This window comes from Fukomys damarensis, unplaced genomic scaffold, assembly GCF_012274545.1.
Source record: "Fukomys damarensis isolate Sample0158 unplaced genomic scaffold, DMR_v1.0_HiC HiC_scaffold_30, whole genome shotgun sequence".
NCBI lineage: Eukaryota > Metazoa > Chordata > Mammalia > Rodentia > Bathyergidae > Fukomys > Fukomys damarensis.
Window position 1 is genome coordinate 47,379,789 of NW_022900942.1, and position 12,300 is coordinate 47,392,088.

The window sequence follows — 12,300 nt, forward strand, 5'->3', positions numbered from 1 at the left end:
ATACAATATATGAAACCACTGCTGGCTCTGAAGAGCCTGTCTTCTTGGATGTAATCCTTCTGTCTGGGAATAGCACAAAGATGATTCCTCTAAACTCACTTCCTTAGTTCACCAGCCACTCAATGCATTTGCTCATCATGAAGACAGAATAAGTTCAGTAAACTACAAAAACCACATAGTTAATAAGGATCCCACCAGCAACAGAGCAGACAGATCCTCAACTTTGACCAGTTTCCCAGTGTACCAAGGCTTCCTGCTTTGTGAATTCTGGAGGCATAGTTATGAGTATTACACCAAAAGAGATAAAAGCCTCTTCTGGGGGATAGACTCCTTAGGATCATGGCCCAACCACATGTGTTATACAAGGAGAGGTAGTCATTGAAACAGGAAGTTGTGGTTTATGTTCTAGCAAATTACTAGTTATATTACAGTGTTCTCAAGTTTTAGGGTGCATTACACATTTGGAATTTATTGCAACAGATTCCTGGGAACTACCCCTGGGATTCTTATTTACTAGGTGTGTCCTGAGGCCTGGGAATTATCCTGTGATGTTCATGCTGCCAGTCTATGTACATTTACATTAGTTGGAACTTGTTAGTGACGCAAATGCTCAGGTGCACACCCTCACACTGAATGAAAACCTCTAGGGATGGCACCTAGCAATCAGTTTATTTTCCCTTTGGTACTAGGGTTTGAACTCAGGACCTTGAGCTTGCAAGGCAGGTGATGAACCCACTAAGCTAAATCCCAAGCCCTAGCAATCAGCTTTTAACTTGCCTGTCAAGGGTCTGACACACACTCATTTCAAGAACTGCACAAGAGCTGGACGTGGTGGTGTATGTTTGTAATCCCAGAATTCTGGAAGCCTGAGGCTTCCAACCCCAAGTTCAAGCTCATCTAGGTAACTTAATGCCCTAGGGAGACACCGTTTCTCAAAATTTTTTATATGTAAAAATATTAAAAAGGACTGGAATATAACTCAGTGCAAAAACCTCTGGGTTCAATCCCCAGCACCACAAAACAAATGAGGAACCTGCATAAAAATATCATTTGTAGTGTTTACTTCCACCTGGCCTGGTCCCATGGTGAGATATAGCACTTGGGCTTCTGTGTTTCACTTTAACCAAAGTGGTGGCCCTAGGTGATCATTAGGAAAGACCTTATAGACAAAGATATGGGGCCCAGCAATGGTGCTTCCTGAGAGGCTGACACTGTCAGTTTGGGCAGGTGCAGGTCACTTTTGCCTTTGGAGGTCTGGAGCAGCTATGGAAGGACTTGAGGGTCATTTCCTGCCTTGGTTTGAGTGACTCCCACCCACAGCTGTTGCTGGATGAGAATTTCAGAGATTAGGGAATGACCCCTGCAATCTGATTGCTACTTATTTTCCAGGAGATCCATAATCAGCCCAAGATTTGCTGTGACCTTGGCAGAAATCCTGCAGTTGAGAGAAAAAGCATATTGCCAGGTAATCATCAAGGGCATTCCAGGTCCTGGAATCTTGACTAAGGCATTACCTGAAACTGGTGCCTCAGTGATTGTGCTTGAAAATCACAGAAAGTTTACTCCTCATTTGAAGTCCTCAGGGAAAAGCTGAATGGAACACTAGAAGTGGTCCACTGTGATGTTTAAAAAATGGATCCTAGCAATCATAATTTAGTGAGACCACCCATTGCACTTTCACAAGGGAATTTTCTGAGTTTGGGAATAAAAGCAAATTCTTGGTCAGAAGATACTTCAGGGATTGAACTCAGGACCTTGCACTCGCCAGGCAGGAGCAGCGCCTCTGAATTACATTCCTGCCAGAAGATAATCCTTTTAAAGTAGCTGGAATACCTCCTGTGAAAAATTAAAGAAAGGCACTTTGGAAACTTAGACATGACTGGTATACTGTTCTTCTGTATATAGATATGGTCAAGTAGAACTGTGTAAGTGTATTAGTGAAAGCCAATAGGAGAAACTAATTGCAAATCCCACAAATCCAAACTTGTGTCATGTGTTAAGTGTGCTTTGGCAAGTACCTTGTGAGATTAAACTTCTCCTTCATCATTTGACATACACCAAGAATGGACTATTAGTAAAGAGTTCATGAAAACATCAAAACCTGTATTTCATTCAAATGACTCTTTGTAAAAATTTGTTTACAGAATACTTAACTCCTATTAACTATATTTTTTCACATGATAAAGCAATACTTTGGGAGGCACAGTGCCTTGCTAATACAATATTTACATTCACTGACTCCATATGACCCAGTGACTATAATGAATGAAGCAGAAATTGAAACTAAAGAGAAATCATGTGACATCTATCCTCAGGACTTTAAACACCTTTTTGAAACTAGAGAATGTTCCAGTGATGTGACAGTAAATGGCTGTGTGATAGCATCATAGATATATATACTATCAGAGCAATAGACTGTCAGGACATTATCTGAACAGTTTATTTGGAAAACACAACACAAATGAAAAAGAACTACACTGAAGAGTGGACATCCTTTCAACAGAAGATAACTGTTCTTGTTCAACAGACTAAGAAATTCATCTCTGAAGTTGATACTATCAACACTTTGGCTAAAACAATGATTGCTATTTTATTCACAACTGAATAAAAGGAAAATTTTCAGTTAATTGTGGATGTATCAATTGAATTGACTGTGTTTTAAATTCCTATGTCATAGTGCTGGGGATATAGCTCAGATGTAAACTGTGTGCTTAGTAGGTATTCGTAAGGCTGTGGAGTCAGATGGCACTAACATTTAAGAAATATTGTCTACTGTAAACGTAATGGCAGTTTTAGGGTATTACCAATTGAATAAATTTAGTTTATTTTTTTTAAATCCTTTTGGCTGTCTTACATTGTATTTAATTTAAATATTCCTCTTTTATCCCTGTTGAATTTTTCACTCCTGGGGGCAAAAGAGTTTGTATAGTATTAAACTTAGAAAGCAAATTTTTAAAAAGAATGCAGGGGGCTGGGGATTTAACTCAGTGGTTCCGCTGCCTGTCTTGCAAGCACAAGGTCCCAAGTTCAATCCCTGGTACCAAAAAAAAATAGAATATATTCTGAGCCTAGCTCTCCCTTTCTAAAATATTAAAAGTACACCTCCCATATACATTAAGTCATCCAAGAATATCAACCTTTTATTTATTTATTTGTTTGTTTATTTTGATTCTGGGGATCGAACTCAGGCCCTTGCTCTTGCGAAGCAGATGGCAGAACCACTGAGCCAAATCCCCAGCCCTACATTAAGCCATCTGTAGATTATTTATAATTTCTAATACAATGCAAATGCTGTTTAGTTGTACATGTTTAATTTGTAGGAAATAGTTACAAGAAAAACAAGTCGACACACATTCAAGAGAGATGTAATTTTTTTCCCCCTGAATATTTTTAGTCCATGGTTGCTTGAATCAGATACAGAGGGCCCATAATATGTTGATCTAACATTTTGGATATATTGTATTAAAATAAATTTCACCTGTTTCTTTTAATATATGGCTGCTAATTTTTTAAAAGTTACATATGTGGTTCACACTGTATTTGTCTTGGACTAGGGATATACTGCATAGCCTGTATTGTATTGAGACCTCCATGTAGAAAACATGCCTAAACTCCTTTAGAAGAAAATGTTAGACAATGGACAAATCCCATTTCTTTTAGAAATGGCTCTCCACTTAAACATATTCTAGGTCTTTCTCATTTCAAACAAAGAATTGAACAAGACAAGCCAAAAGAGTGACAGGGTTTATTTGAAAAGGGAGGTAAGGGAGAAGCTGGCTCTGCAGAGCATACTTGAGGCGAACAAGAAAGGAAAAGAGAAAAGCAAAAATAAAAGTACACCCTGGCCCAGAAAACACAGGATGGGTACTGTGAAGAATCACGATAGCAGGTTCCTCATGCTGTCCTGTCTCTTTTCTATCATCCACATCTAGGGGGTCCCGAGGCGGTTCTGTGTAGACCCTCGGACCCCATCATGCCTCTTTCCCTAGCCAGCCTAAGTCACACCCTATCTCCTGTCTTACCACCAAGAAAATCCTAACTTTCTTTCTTTCAACATATTCAATGTGCCAGATGATTCATGTTCCAAAAGGACTAGTGCAAGCCCCCACTCAGGTTAGGCCTCATAATACCTCTCCCATCTTCCCCTGACCTGTGCTCCCCGCCTCCCAAGCTCCTCTCTCTCTGGCCTGCCTCTCTCAGCTGCCTTCTCCCAACCTTGTTTTCAGCACCTTCTTTTTCCCTTCACATCCTCCCTGGGAGACATACATTTTACCTTCATGCAAATCACATAAATTTCACTATCATGTAAATCCAGGCGATTCAGTACTTTATTTAATCGATTAGTTTAAAGGTCAGGATAGTCTGTTTTAAGTAAGCCCATGAAAGAAGAACCTAGTACCCTTAAAGAATAAAGATCTCTTGCTTCCTGTTTGCAGCTCTTCTCCACCGTGTACCTCTGCCTGCCTGTGTAGGGGCATGGGGTCTGTATATTTACAGGGGAAAGGCCTTATTGGGCTTTCTGGCTAATTCTGACTAGAAAGAGTTAAAGCTTCCCCAGAGAAAGCAATTAAGACTAGAATGGAGGTGGACAAGCAGAGCACAGGGGAGGGAAGTCAGGTGCTGGAAACCGAAGTAGCCACCCCTCCCCGACCTCAACGTGATATAAAAGGAAACAAAGGGCAGCCACTTCAAAGAAAGTACTCTCATGAGACCAAGACCTGTCATGTAAAGGTACAAGATCCCAATGATGAATGTAACTGTACTGTATACCTAGAATGTACCAATAAACTCAATGAGAGAAAAAAAGCAAGTACCCCCCTCCATATACAAGGACCCAAGTTCGATCCCTGGCACCAAAAAAAAAAAGAATGTTCACGTAAACACTGGTGCAGGGGGTTCGGGGTGTTCGGGCCTGAAATGTATTTATGACAGCACAGGGAACCAATCAGATCATAACAAATTCCAGGTAGGGGGAAGGGCCCTTGAGCCCCCATAAAAGCAGTCAAGGACAAAGGGCCCACAGGTTTTTCTGACTCTAGACTCCCTACTCTTTCTCACAGGGTAGCTTTCTGTCCTTTCTTTACCTTTCATACAAATAAAGAGATCTTGTTCTTCCTTCTAAACCTTGTATTTCTAATTCTTTTCTTTTTCTTTTCTTTTTTTATTTGTTACCGGACATCGAACTCGGGTCCTTGCACTTGCGAGGCAGGCCACCAAAACCACTGAGCTAAATCCCTGGCCCCTCTAATTCTTTATTGGTATAAATTTATGATTCCCAGTTGGCTGGGAATCAGTGTGGTCACACCCGCTGGGCACACCACCTTGAAGCCAGGAGATTATCGACTGAAATACGGGTCCAAATAAACCTCTCCTCTTTTAAGCTATATTAGGTATTTTGGCCCAGCAACAAGGAGGCTTCAGTTGGGAATAGGCTCCCCTGGCAGTTGGAGTCCAGGTCATTATGCTCTGGCAGAAAATGCCTCTACATTTTGCTCATGTCCTGGAACTTTGCAGAAGACTTAGAGTGACAGACTAATCTGGTGGAGGAAATTTCAAGACAAGTTCAATGTTGAGACTGGGATGAATGTTTTGGGGCTTTTAGCCAAATGTACAGTGAAAAATCAAGAGCAAAAGACTTATTTTTAAAGTTTTCAGTTTAGCCAGAAAGTGCCCACAAAGATAGAGGAGAGCTTGGTTGCTGAAGACTAGCATTAAAAAGAAGCCAAGTTAATAGCTAAAACTTGGAAATAGCCCAACTGCCCATCAACTGGAGACTGGATAAAGATTCTTTTTTATATAAAATGGAGTACTACCCTGCCTCAAAAAACCAAAAAAAAAAAAGGAGTACTAGCCGGGCGTGGTGGCACACGCCTGTAATCCCAGCACTCAGGAGGCTGAGGCAGTAGGATTGCTGTGAGTTCGAGACCAGCCTGGGCTATATAGTGAGTTCCAGGTCAGTCTCAACTACATAGCGAGACCTTGTCTCAAAAAAGGAAAAAATAAAAAAATAAAATGGAGTACTACTCAGCCATGAAGAATAAGAAACTAGAGACATTTTATAGCTAAGTGGATCCACACTGAGGCCATACTCAAGTGAAATTAATAAGACACACATGTGTAAATACTAAATAGTTTCTCTGGTGTGGAAAACTTAAGAGTATATAAGGATCAAAATGTATAATTGATAGTGTGAAATAGGAAGAAAAGGTCTAAAGGACTAGAAGTGGGAAGGATAGGGGAAAGGTAAGGAGGGAAAAGAAAAATTATGAGAAAAGAAAAAAATGGAAAAAAGTCTTTGTAAATAGTTAAGGGTGAAGGGGGTGAAGGGAGGGCAGGGGAATGGGGAAAAAATAAGAAGATACATCATGTAAAGGTACAAGGTCCTAATGATGAATGTAACTGTGCTGTATACCTAAAAGGTACCAATAAATTTAACGGGGGGGGCGGTGCAAGTACTTTGCACCCAGATAATGGGAAAAAATGGCTTCAGGGCATGTCTGTAATCACTAAGACCCTTCCCTCCCCTTCACAGGATCAAATGTGCAAGTCTGTAAAGTTTTCATCAGCGAAGAAAGCCTGGGGCACCACACTGGAGACGGGCCACACAGGTAGTTGGTTCCCTGGGACTCAGTTCACTGTAGCCACCATTCAAAGGGCCCAGCGTTTAAGCTGACGACAGAATTTGACATCATTGCTCATTTTATAGACATACAGAATGCAGATTTCAGAAGGCCTGAGATGCCAGAGTGCCCCTCGAGATGGCAGTGCATGAAACTGACAGTGAAGCCAAAAGTGCAATAGAGACCCCAGAAAGTGGGAGATGCCAGGAACATGGAATGCCTAAGGAAAGCCACAAGTGAGCACAGCCAGCCCAACCGAGAAGCCACGAGGGGTGCAACCACCAGCAATGCTGTAGAGGTGGGGCCACCCAAGCTCTTTGGGGTTCATATCCTGCGACAGCCTGCCCCAGGTGTTGGACATGGAATTACAGGGTTTAATGTTCTCCCTGCTGGATTTCAGTCTTGCTTTAGTCCCATTTGTTTCTATCCCTTTTTTTGGAATGACATGTTTACCCTGTTTAGTTGTATGCCAGTAGTGTTTAACTTTCCTTTTGTTTTTTACAGGGACTCACAACTAGCCATTGCCAATTACCAGTTCTAAGGACTAGTTACCAATGAATGTCATGCAATGAGCAGCTGTGCTCTTCCATAATGGTCTGCCTTGGAGATGACCAACTATGCAAGGACAAACTTCTATAATGTGAGCTAAAATAAAGCTCTCTACCTTAACAAAGGATTAGCTGCGATTCAAACTTACATCACCTGTAAAATTCCAAAAATAAATGGCATATTCTAAAAGGAAGGGATCAAGTCAGAGTCATTTATAAAGTTATAGAGTTATTTATAAAGAATGTTTAAAACTTACTGATCTGGGCTTCCTATTTTCTGGTCCACCTTCTGAAGAAAGTATTACATGAAGTGTCCCAAAGGGATGGTATGGTTTAGACATGGTTTGAATGTATACCCCCAAAATTCATGTGCTGGAAGCTTAGTCCCCAGTATTAGTGATGATGAGAGGTGCAAGGACTTTTAAGAGGCAGTGCCTAATGAGAGGCAATTAAGTCTTTAAGACGGAATAATGCTTTTAGAACACAAGTACATTCTTGTTTCAGTGCATTTTCATAAAAGTAGACTGTCACAAGCAAGTCCAACACCTCCTTTAAATCTCTTTCGCTTTCTGTCTCAACATTAGACCTCCTTCCTTCTCCGCCTGGTCCTATCATGATTCCACCCACCATGAGGTCCTCACCAGAGCCAAGCAGAGTAGATACTGGGCCATGCTCCTGGACCCCCAGACTGCTGAGTTAAACAGAACTCTTTTCTTTAGAAATGAATCAGCCAGCTACAGACATTTATTACAGCAACACAAAACAGACTAAGGGGCAAGTGAAAAGTTCCAAGATAACACCATATCAGGCAAATTTGGTCATGAAGAAAAAATTGATGTTCTTAATCTGGGACACACAGAGGGAGGTCCAAGAAACTCTGAAACTATGAGCAAAATTCTGGGTATGCATGCATATATTATTTAATAAGTGTAAGGGTCTATACTCTCATCAGATTTCAAGGAACCAAATAAACAATACTGCCATCTTACTTAAAAAGTGAAACTTGATTCAATTATGAAGGTAAAGAAAGACGATCTATTTATATGATTAACACTTTAAGAACCAATGATTTTGAGCATGTAGTTATTAAGTTCATTACAGAGAACATCTGTTAACTCGATATATCTTCACAGTGTGATCTTCACCACAGCTTGCAAAATGTAACCACTCAGCACCTTCTCCTTCACTCTGTTCAGCTTTTCCACTGCAATTCTTCCAGCGTATTTTTCTGATAGCAAGTGTATGACTTTGGCTAAAACCAAGATAGAAGAATCATAAAATTAATGTATGTCATGACTACAAAATTTTTTACAGACTCCTCACTTACATATTAATTTATGTATGCTCTACTATTAGTGTGTGTGTGTGTGTGTGTGTGTGTGTGTGTGTGTTTGTGTGTGTGTGTTTTGTACCAGTGATCGAACTCAGGACCTTGCACTTGCAAGGCAAGCGGTGGAACCACAGAGCTAAATCCCCAGCCCGAAGATTACTGCTATAAACATGAACAGAAGTAAAAACCTGAAAATTAAAATGTATAGGTTTTTAATACTACCACTAATACTTTGGCGATTTTATTTTAACTTGAAAAATATCTTACTGTACTTATTTTTAAAATGGCCATATTAGGTTTGGGACTGTAGCTCAGTAGCAGAGCATTTGGCTAGCATATGCAAGGCCTTGGGTTCAATCCCCACTACTGGAAAAAAATGTCTTAGTGATCAGTAGAATTCATAAAATGACGATTAAAGTCAGTCTTTCAGACAACAGTGTTAAAGAGTTTTTCTAACAATTTCAACTTTGCATTATATTCTAGATTATTATTATTATCATTATTTTTTGACATTCCTGTGAGATGGATGGACTTTTATTCACATTTTTATTGCTGTGTAAAGAAAAGATAATGAAAGACTTAACAAACTACATAGCAAAAGAGTCTTGGTCTTTAGTGGACCTGCACTGGGCAAGACAACCATATTAATGTCACCTATTAACCTGAGAGCTCCCACCAAAGGCAGACCTAGAAACCTATCAAACACAGGTTAGTACTAAGTGTCTATGAAAATAGAACACACTCTATATATTTAACCTGCAAAGTAGATCTCCAAGCCAAAAAGGAATAAAGTGTGACATCTAAGTAGATTTTAGAACAGTAAACCATGAAAACGCTATTGGCATATATAAATTATGTCAGATGCTGAGAGTTCCTGTCACCAGGTGCGCTCACTAAAAAAGAATGAAGTATAAATTGAAGCTAATGAAAGACACTTAAAAATAAGCCTACCAGGCCCTATGCAACCACATGCCTGCAAGCCTGTACAAGTGGTCAGTCCATTGGTAATACTATGCCACAGTGTTTCCTGAAATTCCGCTACAGGAAATACTTCCTTATGATGTATACTGTGGCTTCAGTACCTCTCATACAGAGCCATCTTTGAGGATTTTGTGATTATTGAAAGTAGCCCAGAGTTATATGGAGGTGAGCTTTAGAAATAAATGTGAATGGCTGGCATAAACACAAATGGTAAGCTTTATTACAAAGGCAAACAGTAAAAATATTAAAGCTCATTCATTTCTTTGGGGGATTTAGCTCAGTGACACCATGACTGCCTGACACCAAAAAAAGATTGGAAGTAATGACATCATTAAAACAAACATATTTCTTCTCAAGGGAGTTATTTTGAGGACCAGTACTTCTTTGGCTATATAAAGGGTTTGTTTTGGTTTTGGTTTTGGTATTTCCCTTCAAATTTACCAGGCTAACACATTACAAGATATAGAGGGTTGGGGATGTAGGTCAGTGGCAGAGTGTACTGGGTTTTTGCTCTAGTACCACTCACACACACACACACACACACACACACACACACACACACACACAAATAAATAGACTTTGAGAAGCAAATATAAAAGACAGTGATTACTTATTTTACCTTTGAATTTCATTGTAGCAAAACTAGATATTTGGTAATTGAAACATCAGCATATAAATAATATATTGTGTAAGGCAGGAATTAGTTTCACCTTGCAAGTTCTAAGTCTTAAATGCAGAAAAAAATCTTAAAATTAAAAATCTAAATTCTTTTATGTCCTTTCCTATGCTTTCTAAGGGACTTCCTGCCAGTGTCCTACACAGAGGCCATACAAGTGGCCTGGGTACCAGATCAGAAGCACAGTAAGGAATACGGATAGGCAAGGTAGAGAAAAAGGGAAGGGAATGGAGCCCAGTAAGAGACAAAGTGTCAAATGCGTTGAATATGAAATTTCAGTGAGTTTCTTTTTGCTTCAGCAAACCAACAGCGTAAGTGATTTCAACTGCTAAACCCAGCATTGGAGATGGGAGACGAGCCAGAGTAATAAAGGGAGAATCTCACTTTAATAAATGTAAGGAGCACTTAAAATGCTTGGCCAATATGGAGATAAGCTCCACTGGATGAAACAGGTTGTAAATGACAAAAGGCTCACAAAGCTCTCTCCATTAAGTCATTCACTTTCATGGTGACACTATCATTTACAGTTGTATCTGAAATTATATTTGGAACAATACAGATAGATGAAGGCTAAAGAAGCCTAAGAAAATGTGACACCGAATGATAATAGTAATGTATTAAAAGTTTAGACATTTTTAAAGAATAATATGGGTTCAAGAGTAAACCTTAAAATGACCTTTCCAGTCCAGGTGACTGGGCATGTGGGAGAGGCTATAAACACAGGTACTGTACTCCATGAAAGCTCAGGGGGTAAGGGCCGTGCCCAGGAAGCTCCTGCTGTGGTTGAAAGCTACTCAGGGGGCTCTGAGAGACATGTGATGATTTGCTCCATTAGAGGATCCAACATTATGAATTTCAAGAGTTCCTCTTAGTAGAAAGTATCATGGACATACCTTTGGTCTGTTTCCATACAGCGGACCCAGTCATTTACTTCTGGAACCTGATCAGTCTTCCTCCAGGTATATATGCAAATCTTCCCACATTCTAATCCAACTGCCACCACATATCTGTTTTTAAGGAAGGAGGATAACAGTGATTAAATTAGCATGAATTTCTGTTATCTCCACCATTATTCAAAGGTAGTTCTTTACAGTGTCCCAAGCCTCCCTCGGTTACAGAAGACTGTGGTTATGCACATATGTTGTGTCACTTTACTGTGTCCCCAAGGAGCCTTATCTCTCTACAAAGGTTGCACACAGGAGCCAGTATTTTCCCAGCTTGCTTCAGGGACCCCTATTCTACTAAAGACACCTACTACAAAAAAGTACTATAGTCCTGTAGGAGGTGAAATTAACAACCTTCCCAGACACATTCCTAATATGTATTTCACCAGTCTGAACTACTGAGTTCTATCACGGTAAAAATTCTTATACAAAACATTAATTGTTGTGAAAATAAGAGCAACTCAGAAACAAAGAGAACACATGAATTAAAATAACTGAGAAAGCAAGTGGTCATCATAAATGAAACATAAAACCAAGCCCCACAAAAAGAGACTGACCTTTGGGAAGGGTTAAGCATTTGGCAGACACTGACAGCTGTCACAGCCCCGCCCACATCCAAGACTGAGGAGCAGGGCCCGATGCTTTGCTCAATGGAGTCTTCAGTGGGGTCACACTCACCCCAGACCACCACCTAACGAAGAGATCACACTTGTAAAGCTTTCTTTTTGTGAGGTTTTTAGGCAATGTATTTAAAGAGTGCCAATGGCTAATTAAAAATATCTATTCTGATATATTAAAAAACTGCATTTACATTTGTGTATGACATCCTGAAACTTCAGAGCATTTCAAGCAACACAGAGAAGCCACAGTACGGTTGACACCAGTCTCTTGAGATCTCCACTAACAATATATGGTTGGTCCAAGATGGACTGTCTCCACTTCACACTACAAAACAATTCTGATTCACAGAAATTCCAACAATCACATTTTTTTTTTAGCTTTAATTGAGTTTATTGGTACATTTTAGGGATACAGTACAGTTACATTCATTGCTGGGATCTTGTACCTCTACATCACAAGTCTTGATTCTCATTTTTTCCCCTTACCTCTGGCCTCCCTTCACCCCCTCCTTCTTTCCCCATCTACAAACACTTTATTTTCGTCTTTTCATTCTCTCACATTTTTTTCTTTTCCCTTTTTA

The 12,300-nt window shown here is 39.9% G+C and overlaps 1 protein-coding gene across 1 annotated transcript in view; it reads right to left on the reverse strand.

The window, feature by feature from the left end:
• Positions 1 to 6,850: 6,850 nt before the first annotated feature.
• Elp2 (elongator acetyltransferase complex subunit 2) overlaps positions 6,851 to 12,300 on the reverse strand; it is a 45,337-nt gene continuing 39,887 nt past the window's right edge. The window contains exons 20-22 of the mRNA XM_010638039.3: positions 11,657 to 11,790; positions 11,049 to 11,162; positions 6,851 to 8,420 (exon numbers count right to left, since the gene is read on the reverse strand). Of these exons, the coding sequence (XP_010636341.1) occupies positions 8,264 to 8,420; positions 11,049 to 11,162; positions 11,657 to 11,790 (405 nt within the window). The 3' untranslated portion in view covers positions 6,851 to 8,263. The remainder of the gene's footprint in view (positions 8,421 to 11,048; positions 11,163 to 11,656; positions 11,791 to 12,300) is intronic.